Below are 19,866 nucleotides of genomic sequence, written 5' to 3'. Positions count from 1 at the left end.
CAGCCAGTGCATCAATGTTGGCCTCATCTGAAGAGCTGTTGTCAGAGATCTCCAATAATTGCTCAGTCAGTTCTCTCCTTTTTACTTTTGAAGCTTTGAATATATCTCTCAAGGGTTCAAGCTCATCCCTAGTTTCATCAAGTACTCTAGCCATATCTCTATAACTCATATCCTCCATAATGGCTTTAGGGTTTCCTTCCAAATGATTAAGACTTAAAGAAGTTAGGCTTTGATACCAATTGATAGACTTATACAACACTAAGAGGGGGGGTAATCAATGATTGTGAAAACAATAACACTTTAAACCCAGAACGATAAAAACAATTAACCAGTTTACTTAAGACTTTGCATGCAATCCAAAGTATTATGAAGAATTCACAACAAGTAAAACATTCACCATAACACAAGTGTTTATACATGGAAAACCCAACTGGGAAAAACCATGGTGAGATGGGACTCATAAGTTAACTATCTGCAAAAATAGGTAACTGACCGGTTAAGGTTTACAAAGTGTTTTGTTAGGAGAAAATCTTGTTAAACATCCCAAAGCCCTATTAGGAGATATACCTGTTTAAAGGCAACCTTAATGGAGGATTTAGATCCAAGTTAATGAATCACCTTGTTAGAGGATTTCTACAATGAAGCTTGTTAGAGCTTACCTGATTAGGGGATTTAACTATTGTAGTGATTAGAAAACAACAGGTGGTATGATCTACGAATAGCACATTCTTCTTGTATAGATCCTTTTCTGCTCACTCAATACTGTATCACTGACATACTCTGCAACTCCTTTGATAAATTGCATCAACTCTAACTCATAAAATCACTTGTAACTTGCATATCAAAATAACTCATCACAATGTCTTTTTATAGACATTAGATTTCATGTCGGCTCAAGAAGCTCAACACAATTTCCTAGGTTCGGTGAATCTAGAGAATCTTTAATACCACATCACAAATCACTACCATAAAATTTGGTTAGAGATAACACATCACGACTGGTGATAACTCATCACACAATCTATGAAACTAGTTGGAACAGCGATACCGGTAGAGTGTTGACTTAACTAAGATGACACCTTCATACCAATTAGACTTACTCTATGCATATGATGCTGGTTTGCAATATCAAGACTTAGGAATAGTACTAGTTTGACTTAACTAAAATGAATATGATAATATGAATACATGTGTGTGTGTGTATGTGCCATCAATGACAACACATAAAGTCATCCAATACAAAAATCAGCATCAAGCCAACATAGACCCCTTAACATTTTAACTTAAAAACTGGGAACCGCCAACAACTGGTCAACCTAAGATTAAAACAACACCCAAAGGGAAAACAAAGGCTTTGAAAAAAGGAAAAACCCATGTCCTAAAAACCTAAACCCTAGGATTTTCAAATGTCTTACATGCTATGCAAGGAAAGGAAAAACCATTCCAACACCATCTTTGTATGACTATGTGGTGGAGTGGTGGAGGAATGGAAGACCTGCCTTCGGCAATGCTATGTACACCTTTGCCAAATAGTTGCAATTTTTGAAGTACCAACTTAAACATTGGAACCATCAATGTTCTGGAAACATATTCTATGCTAAAGCGGCTACCCAAGAAGAGTTGGATGGTATTACTAGAAAGATAAGAGAGTTTATTTTTCTTGAGGTCCTCAGTAGAGAGGAAGCTAAGGCAATGAAAAATTTGGAGGAAGGTGAACTTCATGTGGAAATTTACTAGAAGCAAAGGGAAAGGATTGAATGGTTTCAAGAAGGTGATAAAAAAATTGCTTTCTTCTTTCAGTCATTGAAATCTAGACGTCATGATAATTCTATTCCTATTCTTGTCAACAATATGGGTGAACAGGTGGCTTTGATGCAAGAGATGTCTCAAGAGACCGTTTAGTACTTTGCTTCCCTATCTAGGGAAGATTCTCAAGGGGGTTCAAAGGAGGAATCGTAAGCCCTCTCTTGCATAATTTCTTTGGTTACTAGGGAGATGAATGAGCATCTTATGGGTGCTATCTCACTTGAGGAACTAGACAAAGTTGTTTTTCAGATGAAGAAACGGAAAGCTATGGGCCCTGATGGCTTTCCCATTGAATGTTTCCAGGAATTATGGGATATAATCAAGATGGAGTTAATGGAGGTGGTCAGAGATTCCTAGAGGAACAAACAGATGCTCCATGCTCTAAAATCCACTTTCCTTGCACTTATTCCCAACTGCGGAGGTGCTGATCGGTTAAGTTAGTTCCGCCCTATTTCTCTCTGCAATGTTTTATAAAATCATCTCTAAGATGATAGCTGGGGGATTGAAAAATGGCTGAAGTATCTAATATTGAAGGAGTAGAGTGGTTTTATGGAGGGTAGACAGATTCTTCATGGGGTGGTCGTTGCTACAAAAACTATTCATTCTATGGCAACTTCCAAGGAAAAATCCATGTTCATCACGCTTGATATGGCAAAGGTTTATGATAGAGTGTGGTGGTCCTTTCTCTGAAAAGTTCTTGGAGCCTTTTGTTTTGATGAGGAGTGGATCCTTTGGGTTACTAGTTGTGTGAATTCAACCTCTTTCTCTATTTTTGTTAATGGTGTGCCCTCGGAGCTCTTTAGTGCCTCTAGGGGTTTGAGGCAGGGGGACTCCCTTTCCCCTTATCTCTTTATTTTTCTTGCTGAAGGGCTTGGAAGATTGATGAAGAAGAACATGGAGAGGGGTCTTATTCATAGGTGGAGATGGGGAGATGGTGTGGCTTCGCAGTTGCACTTTCAGTTTATGGATGACATTTTTTTGATAGGATTAGCTAAGATAAGAGAAACTGCAATTTTGTGCAGGGTTTTGGATATCTATCTTGTAGTGTCTGGTCAATTAATTAATAAAGATAAATCTTCCATCTTCTTCTTCAACACACCTGGCTCTATTTAGTTGAGGATTTCTCAAATTCTAAGGTTCCAGATTGGTTTTCTTCCTTTAGAATACCTGGGTATTCCCATCTCTTCTAGGAATCTTCCTCGGGACTCTTGGTAGTACATCATAGATAAGTTTCATCAGAAGGTGAATTTGTGGACTCATAGGTGGTTGTCTTTTGCTGGGCAGATTCAGCTACTCATGTCAATGGTTCAGGCTCTCCCCACTTATAGATGTTAGATCCAGGTGGCTCCTGTGGGATTTGTTAATGATTTGGATGCTTTGGAAAGACAATTCCTTTGGGTTGGTAATTTTTTCGGCTCAAAGTGGATCCTTGTTAAATGGGAAACAATGTGTACTCCGAAGTAGCTGGGGGGATTGGGTTTAAGGTATGCTACTCTATTTGGGCAGGCGTTGGTTGCAAAGATGTATTGGTGATTGTGTGTGGAACAAGACCAAGTTTGAGCAAAGATTCTGGCCCATAAGTAGCTTCCAGGGGTTCCAAAGGAAGACATCCCTAGATACCCTGTGACAATGAAGGGGTCTATGATATGGAATACATTTAAGAAGGGAGTTTCTCTTGTTAAGGAAGGCCTATTCTGGATTTGTAAAAGTGGGGAGGAGGCTCTTTTCTCGTCTGATTCTTGGGATGGCTTTCCTCCCATTATCTCACAGTACACCAATCTGACATATTTATGTCAATATTTCCAAGAGGCAGGTTGGTCTAGAGTTAGTGATTTCAAGCCTTATTATCAGAATGGGCTATTGGAGATGGCAAAGTGGAAGGATCCTAGAGCTTTGCCTATGATTGGTTTGCAAGAGGAACATGATGAGTCTTATGATATTTTAACTAGTAGGTATTGTAACTCCATCAAGGAGAAGGATACTTTGGCTTGGATCGTATATACCAAGGGAACTTTTACTGTTGCTAGTGGGTATTAGAAACTTCTATCTCCACGGCTAACCGGGGGGGAGGTTCAGTGGTGGAAATATGTTTGGAATAAGTTTTCTTGGCTTAAGTGCAATTTCTTTATGTGGATGCTTGCCTTGAACAAATGTTTAACCTGAGACAATATTTGAAAGTGTGGCTTTCAAGGTCCTTCTAAGTGTGTTCTATGTGGTACAGGTGAGGAGAAATATTCACATTTGTTTTTTCGGTGCCCTTTCTCCTTCCAGATCTGGCATTTGTAGTGGAGTATTTGGAAACATCCTTGTGTCCATGCCTCATCCTTGGTGGGATTTTGAATCAGATGGGGTAAGCCTCCTACCTTGGTCCCTTTTCTTCAGATAATGTGGACTATTGAACCTACATTCATTTAGTGGCAAATATGGTTGGAGAGAAATCGAAGAATTTTTCAGGGAGAAAACTTTGTTGTCTCCCAAGTTTGGCACAAAATTATGGGTATGACAATGGAAGAAAAATGTGAGGAGATGATCCCTTTGGATAGAGAAGATGCTGATATTGTGGAAAGACTAGGCCTCAAGGGTTTGTTTCTATCTTTTGCATGTGTCAGAAGAGGTAGAAGGGTGAAGAAGAAGGTTCAAAGGGAGGGCAGATGGCTACCTCCTCCTGAAGATATTTTGAAGATCAATACTGATGGTTGTTTGTGTGGTAATCTAGGTTCAACGTGGATTGGTGGAGTAGGAAGAGACTGGACAGGTAAGGTTTTGTTCTCTTTTCTATTCATCAAGGGCAGCCGGCTAACAATTTTAGTGAGGGTCTTGCTATTCAAGTCATGCCCTTGAACGCGCTTTTGCTCTAGGGTGGCTTAAGGTTATTTATGAATTGGATTCCTAGATTATTGTCAATAGGCTAATTGTTAAGAAGGTGTTGGTGTGAACTGGCAGCTTGCTTTGGTTGCTTTCCACGTGAGTGAAATAAGGTCGTTGATTATCTGGCTAAGTGGGCCTCTGAGAAGGATGGTAACTAGAAGGTGAAGGGGTGGGGTAACCTTTCTCCTGACTATCACCAGGAGTTTGAGAGGATCTTGGTGGAGGATATGAATGGTTATGAGGCTAGGTGAGTTTTGCTTTTGGAGCCTGGGGCTCTGGATTGTCTTTGTAATGTTCTTGTTTGAGAGTTAATAAAGTTTTTACCCCTTTATTGAAAAAAAATTCATTAATTATAATTTAAAATATTATATTTTTTTATATAAAAACAAGAATTTCAATATTAAATTTTAAATTTCTATAACACAAGCTTTCATTTATTATTTCCTGATTAATATTAAATATTGGTTGGTATTTTAATTTTTTATTTTATAAATATTAAATTATAATAAATGTTTTGTGCCTATAATTAATGATAAAATAATTGTTTCACCAATATTAATGTAAATCTAAAAATGCTAATATAATTTAAGATGCCATTTATTTTGATATCTTGTTCCGTTTATATCCCAATAAAAATTAGGTAAAATTTGGTTACTTGAATACCAAAGCTTCCAAGCTCTTTTTTTTGGGGCTCCCCTAACTTTTTTTAAGTCAATTTGGCTACATATATAGAGAAAGTATTCATATTCTTCACTTGATCAACTAAACATAAATAATAAATAGATGTCATGTATCAAAATATAAATTTCTATTATTTTATTGGAAGTTGTGACATTTATTAATTCATTACTACATAACTGTTATCCATTATAAAGAACTAGAGGAATTCACTCAAAGAAGATTGCTATCCAAATAAATTATAATTTACTACTACAAAACTCTTATATGAGGAAAAGCATTTCACTCAAACCTCTTTGATTAAAAGGAGGATTACTGATCAAAAAAGGAAAAATGAGTGATAATTGTGAAGGAGATAGAAATAGTGGCCACAATGAATATGGAGGAGCAAGCTCCACAGAGAGAAATAATTTGGCCAGAAAACATACTCGTTATACCAGTGATCAAGTTGAAGTAATGGAAGAGTAAGATTTTTAACTTGTTAATGTTTTATTTCTTTTATAATATATTAAGTTGAATAAGATCATGATGTAATTTACATATTATAACAATTTATAATTTCTCTTTTTTCTTATGCACTCTCCCACAATCTAATACAAAAATATTAGATTATCAACATAATAAATGTAATGAAATATTTTTAGATTTGATTGTGTATTCATGTTGATGCTAAAAAATTGATACACAATCAAATCTAAAATCATTCATAACATTTTCATGGATTGTGGAAATCTATTATTTTTAACATAAATATCTTTTCTTTTTTTATCAGTAAAGGTAGAGCCGAAAATTCATATATTGAAACAAAGAGTTTTTAACATGTCTATTAGCCAAAACTCTAAAAGCATAACCAGAATATGAAACCTATCTTTCAAACTTCATCGAGGGGCACAGCAAGGGGAGTCGAAGATCTTCCTCATCCCCATGACCCACTCTTCTGGCACCACCTCTCCTACCCTGTTGAACCTGGGGATCCTCGTTTTCCATTTTAGGTGGTAGAATTCTGTTCAACCTTGCAAAAGAGAGAAGTTCTTCCTCTCTTCCCAGGTCTTCTGGATTCTGGTCCATGAAGCGGCACTTGAGGAATCTGAGCCCCACCCCAGCAAATGCTCTATGTTTGTCCAGCTCCTTACCTTTCAGGTCTAGTAGAAAAGGGTAATACTTTATTAGCTCTCGAGGGACATTAAACAAGATTCTCTCACTGAATCATGTAGCTCCTTGTTGAGAATTTCTTAGATCTTAGCTTTAACATAATAAATCTTAGATCTGTGAAAATCTAATGTTATTAACATTATCTTTTGCTTTCTATTATAAAAAATATCAATTTATCAAATATTACCTCATCTATACATGAACATAAGCTTAATTATTTTATATATTTGTAAGGGATTCTTAATTGAAAACATTAATTCTTGCAGATCTAAATGAAACTGAAACTATTTTTTAAAATATTTTATTGTTGCAGAGTGTTTAAGATGTTGCAACATCCTGACGAAAAGGACAGACAAGAACTAAGCACTAAACTGGGTCTCACATCACAGCAAATTAAATTCTGGTTTCAGAACCGGCGCACCCAAGTAAAGGTAGTATATATATTTACTTTCAATGTTAGGGTTAACAATTACGACTCTTTCTCTTTCAAATTTTTATTTCACTGATTTTTTTGATATATATGAATAATCTTCTGTTGAAAAATCCATTATTGTGGTCCAGGTTCAGCAGGAGCGTACTGACAACGCTAATTTGCGTACGGAAAACGAGAGATTCCGACTGGATAGACAGGCGCTGAGAAATACACTTAACAATATCAGGTGTCAAACGTGCGGAGGATCTAATTTCATGACAGAGATGGTTTACGAACAGCAAAGCTTGGCTCTAGAAAATGAGCTTTTAAGAACGGAGGTTTGCCAGAATAATTGCATGGGATTTTTTGCATTTATGTGTTGTATAAGTTAGTTTGGTCCACTGACGATCTTCTTCTGGTCCTGTAGATTGAAAAACTGAATGCAGTTGCCTCGAATTGTGTTGGAAGAACAATCCCCTTGTTAGAAACCAGAGCAGATCAATCACAGATGATGTACTCTTCACACCATGAAGAGGGAAGCTCAGGACAGAACCAGATTACATTGCCCACACCCACTTGTGTTTCATTGGATGAATCCTCGGCAATGGAAGCTGCGCAAAAGGCCACTGAAGAATTTATCTGGATGGTAGACGCAAACGAGCCTGTTTGGGTGAAGAAACCTTTTGCGGATGGTACAATAGAAATTCTGAATACGAATCAGTTGTACGGAACATTTCCTCAGGGCATGGGGCTCAGCAGCAACATGAAGAGAGAAGGTAGCAGGGACACCTCAATTGTTTCTATCACGGGAGCTGAATTGGTTGATCTCTTCATGGATGTGGTATGATATTTTAAAGGTTTTAATTCAGAAAATTTTAGAATCCCTGCAATTTTTACATGTTCTATGACAAAGATTGAGATATTCTGTACTAAATCATGATATTTTCCTAATAATTCCTTATAACTTGCACTGTTATGATTCCCTAGTGTCTCAAGATTTTATAGATCTATGTGTGTGATATTGTTTGGCTTCATGCTTGTATATATATATCATGAGATTTAGGCATAAAATTCAGGCTTAGAGATTTTAATGTTATCTGAGAATTACTTTCTATTTTCTTTTTCAAATTTTACATCTGTTTCTAAATTTTGTAACATGTCTTAACCAAAACTGATATTTTTAATTTGATGCATGTTAACCATTCCGTTTAACTTCAGATAACTTTCCATAACTTTCTATAAGTGTTTTAGGGTTTGTTTATTTGGTGGGTGCTTTGCTTTTCGTCAGTTGTCTCTTTACTGTTTTTTTAATGTGTTTGGATTATAAGACTAGTCTGTCAAATTTTGCTATGGACAAGATTTATGATCCCTAAAATATAAACTTTAATATTTTGTCTTTTATAAGACTTTGGAAATATAACAAGGTTGGTTGCTAATTGTGCACACCACCAATAACTGGATCAGCTATTTGGAAGATGAGCATTTAAGGATTCGGCGGAATATTTGATTATTTGAAACAGCCGTGGAAAGCACTACCATTTTAGATACTTAGAACAAATTTACATGCAATACATTAAATCGGATTTTCTATATGTTGTTGCAGAATAAATGGAAGAAAATATTTTCATTAATTGTAACAAGAGCAGAGACCTTGCAAGTTGTGTCTCAAGGGGTTGGTGGTCACAGAAATGGTTTACTTCAACTGGTATGAATGTCTGTCTTAATAAAGAAAAAAATTAATGGTTTCTATGCTGAGCTACAGATTCTATCTCCTCTTGTTCCCACGAGACATATATCTTTTCTTCGGTTTTCCCAGCAGCCAACCAATGGAATGTGGATAGTGGTAGACTTTTCTCTAGAAAATTTGAACTACAGTATTTCGCCCTCCGTTGGATGGTACCATAAGCATCCGTCTGGATGTGTTATACAAGATATGCCTAATGGGTGTTCAAAGGTCTGTATTCTTTTTAGCTCTGTCGATTGGCCTAGCTATAATAGTAGCAAAGAAATTGTAATGAATCTAAGTATAAGCTGATTTTTCCTGAAAAAATTTAGATGGATATATGTAATATATCTGTTGTATTGTTATTTGAAAATGACAACTTTAAGTTGGAATTTATATGTAACAGTTATCATGCCTTAAAATATAATGCAGGTGATTTGGATAGAGCAGGGTGAGACAGATTATAGAATAGTTCATAAAATATTTGAGCAAGTCATCAACAGCGAAATGGCCTTTGGCGCCCAGCATTGGCTGACATGCTTGCAGAGGCAATGCTGTTGGTTTAAAACTCTAGTAGATCTCACCAGCGAAGGAGGTATTCAATTTTTTGAAAAGACATGTTTTATATTAAAGTAAAATGGTTTTTGATCGGTCCCAAATCCTGTTATAATAGAACTAGAGTAGAATTGTAGTCAGGCTATCAAGCAAGTCTTTTTAATTTGTCTGCAAATATGTAATGTATATAATGTTTGCAGATGTTTCCCGGACAAATTTGATAAGATTGGCGCAGAACATAAGCAGTCAATTTGTTGCAAACATAAGTGCACTCTCACAATTCAGCAACGACCCTATTAAAATCACAACAAGAAACGCTTCCGAAGTGGGACAATCCAGTGGTGTTATTGTCTGTGTTGGAACTTCTATCAAGCTTACTGTCCCCCCAAACGTACTGTTTAATTTTTTGGGGGATGAGCGAACCGCATCAAAGGTATACTATACGTGTTCCGATTCTTATTAGGAATCTCTGGATTGTATTTTGTTTATCATTCTCTGAGATTTTTTCTGTCTTTTATTCTGTGAAGTACAAACTATTCTCATGTGGAGAATGGAAGGAACTCACAAGCATTGGAAATGGATCAGACCCTTCAAGTTGCGTTTCATTGTTTGATGTTTATTGTGTGAGTATAAACATTCGAGACTTTTCCGCAATTGTTTTCCTGCATTTCATTTGCCTTGAGTTAAATGCTTTTAGAATTTGCAGGAAGGCGAGACAGAGAAGATGCTGAAACATAGTTACAGAGACGCATCGGGGTCTTTTTGTGTGTATACAGCCATAAATGTTGACATCATCCATGGTAAGGATGCTTCTTCATTACCCATTGCCGCTCATCATGGATTTGCAGTACTACCATATCATACTTCAACTGCCGTTAATTCACTTATTCCAACCACTATATTACATGAGGAAGCCTCGGCCACCAGCCTTGACAGTGTAGGTTCAGTACTTACACTAATATTCCAAAATATTAAGACAGAGTTTACCAACTGCAGTCTGAGCGGTGCATATGTTGAAAAAATCCACAATACTATGAATAACACCATCCAAAGAATAAAAAAATTTCTGGCATTGTATAGATGATTGAGTGCTCAAATTACAGCAGTCTCAGGAATATATCATTGTCCTTTTACAGAGGTGGATTCGATTCAAACCCACAAAGACTAAAATATGTTTATTTTGATGACATAATTGAAATTTCCATGGTTACCAAAATGGGCGTGTTTACCGTTTTGGTGGATTTATGCAAGTTCTAGTGGAGTTAAGATTTGAGTTCTGGGTGAATTTGAACTCCTGGTATAGGAACTGAAATAGCTTGTGTGTCTCCTCTTGACACTGCTTCTATTTACTATGTAGTAACTGATGTTATGTGTCTCCTCTACACAGAACTTTGCATTTGTGCGTTACTTTACTTATGTTTCTATGATACTTTACATATATAACACTGATTCCTGATATATGGCCCTATGATCAGGCCGTGACCAAATAATTTTCACTATTCTTTCTATATACCATTTATTGTAACTGTTCCCTATATTAAGATTTAATATAATTATATATGTTTTAATTTTGTTTTTATAATAAATATTTTTCAATTTTGTATTAGTTTTTATATTTATAGTTTAATATGAGTATTATTAATGTTTTTAATAAAGATAAACAGGTTTTACAAGAGCTGAAATCTAAAGTTTTACATACCAAGGCCAATAGCCAAAAAGACATTAATAACTAATAATTTGATTGGTGAGAGAAAGTTTTATTCATGGAGTGTTACTTTGATAAAGTTTAATTTTTTTGGGTAGAAAACCTTCTTGGTATGCAAGGATCAAATCTTTGGATGTTCAATGACATTTTGTTAGGAAGTCTGTTTACCATTTGATGCATGAGTTATATAGTTTATCTATATTACAAATTCTCTCATGGTAAATGCAAAGTTTGGGTGAGTTTAAAACATTATTGTGGCTATAATTATAAAATATATGGTGAATAACACATTAACAATTATATTTTAATTGTGCTATGTGGAGGTTGTACACTATAGTGTATAGATGAAGACTTTATACAAATTAACATTTCAATATTGTAGTTTGATATGAGATAGTTGGAGTTAGTAATTTTTGTTGTTTTCAGCAACAAACGCAACAACAAAGTGAGTTATATTTGTTAAGATAAATCATTATACAGTTACCTGACAAAGATAGTGCATAACTAGAGAAAGTGATTGACAAAGATAGACGAATGAGTGATAGGTATTTGCATAGGAAGTTGAGTTTGTCATGAAAGTTGTTGTCATTGGGTATGTGAGTGTTCTTATGTATTTTATTTGTTGATAGGTTCATTTTTTCAAATGCTACTTTGTATTGGGAAGCATCTCTTTGTTTGGAAATAATTTGTTGAGATTGTCATATGTTGTATTATATTATAGTTATAATGATCTTGTATTGTAAGTGTTTCACTTATATCATTTTAATTGGAGCAATGATGGATGTTATAAGCTCTTGTGAATTGATTTTATATGCATTAGAAGTTAATTAGTTTTAAATCCAAAACTGTAATATTTTTCCAGTTGTCATAATCAGTGGCAAAAGTTTGAGGTAGGAGGATTGTTAACCAAACTTCTTTAGCCCTTTTGAAATTGTCCTTTCAATCTACCTACACTCAAAGGATAAGGTTTGCCTAGTTCTATAATAAATGTCATCATTTTCATTTAATATCTACAAAATGAATGGTGACCGCTTGGACTTTGGAGTTGTTTGAACAAATGGTGAAAGTAATATAACAATAAAGTTTCATGAGGCAAGTAGCATACAATTTAGTGAGATTCATTGGTCTGACATGTCAAAGGACCTCTTATAGCAGCCTCAACATAGTGAAGCCAATAAAGCCATTAGCTAACAAAGGTAAACTTGATCAAGTTTGTCCCCTATCTAAGAGGAACAAAGCAATAAAGATATATTATCAATGCATGCACAGCTAAGATAGATTTAGAATGTTATCCGTAGTGCAATCACAATTACAGTTGTAAATTATCAAACTAAAATTTGCAAACTAGCAATTGGAAAGGATTTCTAGAGGGGAATAGAGTTTCCAAGACAAATTTTACATGTAGAAACCTGAGATTTGGGAACATATTTTACATGTAGAAACCTGAGATCTGAGAAATCAGATTTACATATTCAATGGAAAGAATGCATGCCTTTAATCTACTAGCTGTCCAAATAATATATTTATGTCAAATTTGAAAATTCGTAGTAAATACACAATCAACTCTATCTGCTTTTGCAAGTTTCGAAATGTGGACAATGACTAATATAATAATTTTAACTTCCACTACAGAAACTAATAGAAATTCAGTAGTTTGTTAATTTACAATAATGTTCCATCTTGGCTGTATAATTATTAACACTTAGCTACCTCCAAATAAAGATGATTTAGCTTTTTACCAAAATGATGTGCACTATACTGTTGTTTCAGGTATTTGGTTGCAGCCATACCTCTGTTGTCCTTGTAACAGATCATAGAATAGTGGAGGTTACTATAACTGTAAGATTTTCAATATAGTAGTATTGACCATAACAATTCTCCTTTGATGTGATTGAGTGATAGTTACAATCTACCTTGTGTTTCACAAGTAATGAGATCTGTATTATGATTGATATAAGGGTGCAGATTTGGAGTATAGAAATTGAGATAAATTAATTAGTATATTAATAAAACAACATATACTCTATGATTATAAAGATCACATAGATACCTCCTGATAAAGCTTATAATTTTCAATCCCCAAGAATGAAAAATTTCCCCAAAACTTCCAAGGGACAACGAAAACTTACTCACACAAATAGTATTGAAAATGAAATTTATGAAACTATTTACAATAAATTAACAACCAACCATTAGGTATATCTATGTTAATAGACTATCAAAACTTAGGCTCACTTAAATTTATGTTGGGATAGTATCCGTTTTGTGTAAGTTGTGGGATAGTATTCATTCTGGTCGTCTATGCAAGATTTAAACAATGAAAATATTAACAGAACATATATTTGTATCCCCTACAGATCTCCCAAGCAAAACAATATTCATCAATCGTTTAAAGTTAAAAAATATGCATGTATACTTTAAAATAACTTTTAAAAGTTTTGAAAAAGAAAAATATTTGTTATAATTGGTCTAAATAAGCCAAAACAGGGGATAAACGCCACAAAGACCCAACACCATCACTATTCTTCTGAAATACATTAATAATAAGCAAAAATAGGGGATAAATCCCACAAAGACCGAACACCATCAGTACTCTTTTGAATAATTTTCTTGTTCATTTTCTCAAATATTCTTTTGAATAATTTTCTTGTTGGTTTTTTATAATGAGTATTATTAATGTTAAAATATAAGGTTTGATAATATATTTAAATTTTAGTTAAATTTATAATAGTAGAGATATTTTAAATATAATCATTAATAGTGATTATATTATTATATAGATATATAAATGTTAATTTTAATTTTTTAACATTATTTATTCAAGTAGAGAGGCAATACACATCAAAACATTAATATTTAATAATAAATTTAATGTTTTCAAAATAAGCAACACATAAAATTCTCTCAATGTCTCTAATAAAAGTAAAAAGAGTAAATAAAATAGTTTCAAATGTTTTTCATGAGTATTTTTATTTTAAGAGTTATTTTATTGATAACGATGCTTCGTGGTTAAATGTTTATAGATTTCTTTAAATTTATATTTAAACATAAGAGACATTCTACAAAACAATATTCAACAACATGAGATGTTAACAAAAATATAATATTGAATGTTTATATGTGTGCATGTATGTATGTATACATATACATATGGAAAGACAAGAAATATTTTAAAGTTTAAATTTAATGGGCATAAATTGAGTAAGATATAAACATCAAATAATTAAATAATTAAAAAATATATAAACAAAATAAAAATATAAAAAACAAACACAAACAAAATAAAAATCTAGAAACAAACCAGTAAATAAAATGAAAATACAGATTCAAATTGATATCTCTTCATATGTTTTAGATAAATATATTTAAGATGTCTTTACTATTAAATTGAAATTGTTTTATTATTTTATTCTATTGAAATATAAAAATTGATCTCAATTTTTAACTACATAAATAATAAATATTATTTCACCAACATATCAAAAGAAGTTTTTAAATAATTATCTTTTCATCTTGATAATATAAACCTCATTAAAGAGTAATTTTTATTAATTATATTGTAACTTATTTATGAATTATGATATTTTATTTTATTTGTTTTGGTAAATCACAACTGCAGTGATATTATATAAATAATAATGAAAGTCTTACAGAATACTGCAAATGCAGTTCACATATGATATCTATAGCAGGATGCCCTATATGGTACCTTCAGACTACTGTCCAACAACTACTATCATACCATTATAGCTCAGAAAAAGCGATAGTAGAGCACCCTATATGGCACTTTCCCCCCGCAAACTAAGCATGGATAACTAAACAAATTTTTCATGTTTTCATTTCATCGATAAGAAAACCAAACTAAGCCATATCTGAAGAGGAGCCTCAAGGAACTGGCCCTCATTTTTTGCCCTTACCTTTCACCTTCAGCATATGCTTTGGCTGACATAAACACAATCCCCATGAGGGGTAGAGGCTATTTAGCAGCACGAATCGCCTCCTTCTGCAACTCACTCTGACTAGGCCGATCATTCCTTTTTTTCATTAGGTTCTACAAAATTTCCACCACCTCCTCCTCTTATCTGGACTCTGCCATCTCAGGGGACCATGGAACATAACCCTCAGAAAGCATATAATTCTTCCACCAATTGCCACCTGAGGTTGCTTTCTAGATGAGCCACATTTGCATAAATTCAATATTCCTCACAATACTTGGTTGCCTTTCTTCAAAGGCTACCTCAGCCTTGATAATGCTGATGGGCCTTTTAGGGATTTGCTCCCTAATTTCTCTCGAATCCCTCAAGCCAGTGTTGGCTTCTTATGCATTGGCATTGATTGATTACCTGGCATACATGCCTTGGTTATTGGTATTGTGGTGGGCATATTCATTTGCCATTGGCATAGTCCCTTGCTTGGTATCTTGAGTTCCATTTGATGTATTCAGTTCATTTTTTTTGGCTTGTTGTATGCTCTCAATTCTTGCCCCATTCAGTTTGTTTGGTTGGACTAGTCCTTTGGATTCATGTGCAGTAAGACATGTTGGTTATCTTCTAGGGACAATTATTTGTGACATCCGATAATATCACATTTGTTTGATTATAGTCACTATTACTTATGCTCTTTCATTGTATACTTGTTATGTTTTGACAAGAACAAATATTATTCAGAGTTTACTTCAGTGACATGTTTGTTATATCTGCATTGAGGATATTTGATGTATCATTTGTGCTTTGGATAATCACGTTTGGAATATTCAGATTTTAGTTCAGAATAAAAACTTGAGCATCGAACATTTCACATTGATACACAATATGTTAATATTGTGATCGGGCTCCACTTTGCATTTATATTGGCATCGACTTAATGTTAAGTCGGTCTTCACATGAGCATTGACTTGTCACATATTACATGGCATTATCATTTGGACAGTCGACATTGGTGTTATATGTATCCTGGATAGTCGGTTTTCATTGTCGTGTTACTTAGACTCAGACAGTCATTGGTATATTGCATATACACTTGGACAATCGACAATGTAGGTTATGATTGAGGGCATTATAAGGTTGATTCATGTGGACAGTATTGCACACAGAGACAATATGATGTGGAATTCAAATTGGCAATTGACTGAGCCATTATTATGGTGGTGATTTCATATGAATCACATGGATTTTAAATATTATGAAGAGTTATACATGACCGGACTTGAAATGATTATGGAAAGGAATAAAGGTCTCAAAATTTTTGTGGGAAGGAGATTAGGCAAAAACATAATTGTTTTCAATTTGTGTTCTTATTCCTTCAAACCCTAGCTACCGGTTCTGCTGAGTGACTCGTTGGTTGTTTGAGCTGGTAGAATGGTGGATTTAGGAGTTTGTAAGAGGAACTTGGACGAGCTGTAAATGTGGTAGATTTTGTGAGATTTTTGTTTAGTTGTTGACTACCTTAATGAGGTAAAATCTGCATGATATCTTTGTTCTTTGAAGTGAAAAATGAAAATGGTTTCTTTTAGTGAAAGGAAAGATTGGTAAATACTTTTCAGTTTGCATTCAGGTTATTGAACTGCATTTTAATTTTGATACAACCCGAGTTTAACGCGGGTTTGGAAATTTTTTGTATGAGGGTTTGTTAGATATTTCATTGTTATTTAAGCATGCCTTTCAATCACTTCTTTGTTACAGATTCAAACGAGTTAAGATAGAGTTATTAACATTTTTAAAAAAAAATTAAGAGGGATTTAGGTCTCTAATTTATATGCAGAGATAATATTTCGAAAGTGAGAGATTGAACATCATTTCACATCTTGATAATATTGTATATTCTTAATTTACTGTCAAATACAGTAAAGTTGTAATGGATTTATTGAAAAATCTTTATACAGTACTCTATTGAGATTTTGTGATTGCACAAACAATGCAATTATAAAGTCCTGATAGTTTACTCTGTTATTGGAAAATTTTATAAAGGAGTTGGTGCTTTAGATTTTGGTATTGGAGTTGGTGCTCCACCTTTGTTACAGATCTGTTGGTGCTCTTTTTAATGAATAAAAAGGAAATTTTATGAGTGGTTTTTTATACCCCATAAGGGTTTTTCCACTCAGGAAAGCTTCTAGTATTCTTTTCATTCATATGTCAATTCAAATTTGAGTGTCACAAAAGTTCTTAAATGTATGCATAAAGTTGTGTGAATATAAAGCATTCAGAAAGAATTATTCAAGTATTGTTATATGAACAATGAACATTAAGTTTTGACATAATAATGTGGAGTCATTTGTGATCATTCATTCTATTTGTAAAAGCACTTTAATCCATCCATGTCAATTCAAAAATTAAAGGTTAAATTAAGCTACTCCAAGGTCATTGTGTTTCTTTTTAGTTGCTACAAATCAAATTTGTGCATCAAGTTAAAATTGGGAAAGGTTTTATAATAGTAACCAAATAATCCTCAGGGTAACCCATCACTAGAAGGATAGAAACAAACACCACAGGGATGTCCGTGTTCACCTGATAATGATGTTCAGTCTTAATGAATTTGCCCAAAATCTCCTTTCAGAAAAGGGCACAACATAGAATTGTAGCCTCAAATTTAGGCAAACCCATCACTAGAAGGATAGAAACAAACACCGTAGGGATGTTCCTGTTCATGTGATAATGATGTTCAGTCTTAATGAATTCATGTCCAGGACTTGGCTCATGACTCTATTGACCAGGTCATCCTCCAATTCTAGGATTTCCCTCCATCTGCTGTCCTTGATGACACCAAGAAATAACATTTATCAATTTTTTGATAGAAGGCACAGTGTGGACTCCATGGAAAACCAAATGATCTCTCAGCGCAACCAAATTTCTCCTTGAATCTTTTACCACAAACCAACTTATAAAAGCATAAGCCTAGAGTGATGTCATCTCACAAGGATGGAAACAATCTCGAGGCAATCATACAAATGTAAGTCCTCTCACAACTTGCCCAAATTAAAATTTGAGCCAACTTGATAAATCTATCCACAATCAATAAATCTTTGGCTTAAATGAGGAATGATTACCACATACACCACTTTTGATGTGACAATAACATGAGAATCATGTCCAACCCATGTGGCATTGGAAGATGAGTTAGCTTCCAAGTTATTCATGACTAAAATCTCTCCATCCGCACCTCCATTGGCTAGTTTGTTAGTTGGCCCATTAGCCTCCCAATAAATGTGATTGACTATGAAATCTTGAATCATATCCAAGATTCCAAGGGTACGATCAAGAAGGCCCCTAAGGTTTTATTTTCTATTTATTTTTAAAAATATAAAAAATTATTATATTTTTATAGAGTTTCTTAAATTTATATTTAAACATAAAAGACATTCTATAATATAATATTTAAAGGCATGAGATGTTAACAAATATATAATATTGAATGTTTATCTCTGTGTGTATGTGTGTATATATATATGTTTGTGTGTGCGTGTGTATATATGCATATGTATGTATGTATGTATGTATGTATGTATGTATGTATGTATGTATGTATGTATGTATGTATAAATATGTATATATATGTATATATACATACATATAGACACACACACACATGGAAAGAGATGAAATTTTTTAAATTTTAAATTTAATGATTTTTTTTCTTTAAGTCGTGAGTGAAGTAAAAAATATATATTATATAGTTGAAAATTTCATGGGCACAAATTGAGTAAAATATAAACATCAAATAATTAAATTTTTAAAAATTATATAAACAAAATAAAATATAAAAACAAAAACATAAACAAAATAAAAATATAGAAACAAACACATAAATAAAATAAAAAAGTAGATTAAAATTGATACCTCTTCATATATTTTAGATAAATATATTTAAGATGTCTATACTATTAAATTGAAATAATTTTATTAATTGAAATATAAAAAATTGATCTCAATTTTTAACTACATAAATAATAAATATTATTTCGCCAACATATCAAAGAAATTTTTAAATAATAATTTTTTCATCTTGATAATATAAACCAAGCATTAAAGAGCAATTTTTACTAATTATATTGTAACTTTTTTATGAGTTATGATATTTTATTTTATTTTTTTGGTAAATCATAGCTGTAGTGATATTATAAAAATAATACTAAAAGTCTTACAAAATATTGCATATGTAGTTCATATCTGATATCTATAGCAGGATGCCCTATATGGCACCTTCAAACTACTCTTCTACAGCTACTACCATGTATCAGACAAGCCCTAAGCCGACCGTCATCTACTAGGCATGAGTATCTACACAAAATTCATGCATACCATTATAGTTAAAAAAAAACTATAGCAGAGCACCCTATATGGAACTTTCGAGGATCATGCATTCTACAAACTAAGCATGGATAACTAAATTTGTTTTCATGTTTTCATATCATTAATAAGAAAACCAAACTAAGCCATATCTGAAGAGGAGCCTCAAGGAAGTGGCCCTCATTTTTTACCTTCATGTTTCACCTTTAGTATATGCTTTGGTCGACATAAAAACAACCCCAATGAGGGGAAAAGGCTATTTAGTAGCATGAATCACCTCCTTCTACAATTCACTCTAACTAGGCCCATCATGCCTATTTTTCATTAGGGTCTATAGAATTTCCACCTCCTCCTCCTCCTATCTGGATTCTGCCATCTCAGGGGACCATGGAGCATAACCCTCAACAAGCCTATAATTCTTCCACCAATTGCCACCCGAGGTTGCTTTCTAGCTGGGCCACATTTGCATAAATTCAATATTCCTCACAATACTTAGTTTCCTTTCTTTAAAGGATACCTCATCCTTGACAATGAGGATGGGCCTTTTGGAGATTTGCTCCCTAATTTATCTTGAATCCCTCTAGCTAGCCCTAACGAAATAATCCTTAGGGTATGGATCCTTCATCTTCTCATCCATATTATCAACTACCAAATTCAAGTTGCACAAAATATCCTTTCAGAAAAG

The 19,866-nt window shown here is 33.5% G+C and overlaps 1 protein-coding gene across 1 annotated transcript; it reads left to right on the top strand.

The window, feature by feature from the left end:
* The first annotated feature begins 4,311 nt into the window (after window positions 1-4,311).
* LOC131868420 (homeobox-leucine zipper protein PROTODERMAL FACTOR 2-like) lies at window positions 4,312-12,756 on the top strand. Its single transcript, XM_059215643.1, has 12 exons — window positions 4,312-4,561; window positions 6,345-6,507; window positions 6,818-6,935; window positions 7,066-7,254; window positions 7,344-7,757; window positions 8,520-8,621; window positions 8,679-8,870; window positions 9,072-9,234; window positions 9,395-9,627; window positions 9,722-9,817; window positions 9,901-10,131; window positions 12,670-12,756. The coding sequence occupies exons 1-12, from the start codon at window positions 4,312-4,314 to the stop codon at window positions 12,754-12,756; spliced, it is 2,238 nt and encodes a 745-aa protein (XP_059071626.1).
* Window positions 12,757-19,866: the final 7,110 nt, after the last annotated feature.

The sequence above is a fragment of the Cryptomeria japonica genome, chromosome 2 (assembly GCF_030272615.1).
Source record: "Cryptomeria japonica chromosome 2, Sugi_1.0, whole genome shotgun sequence".
In the NCBI taxonomy this organism is placed as follows: domain Eukaryota; kingdom Viridiplantae; phylum Streptophyta; class Pinopsida; order Cupressales; family Cupressaceae; genus Cryptomeria; species Cryptomeria japonica.
This window is presented reverse-complemented; position numbering and strand designations above follow the sequence as displayed.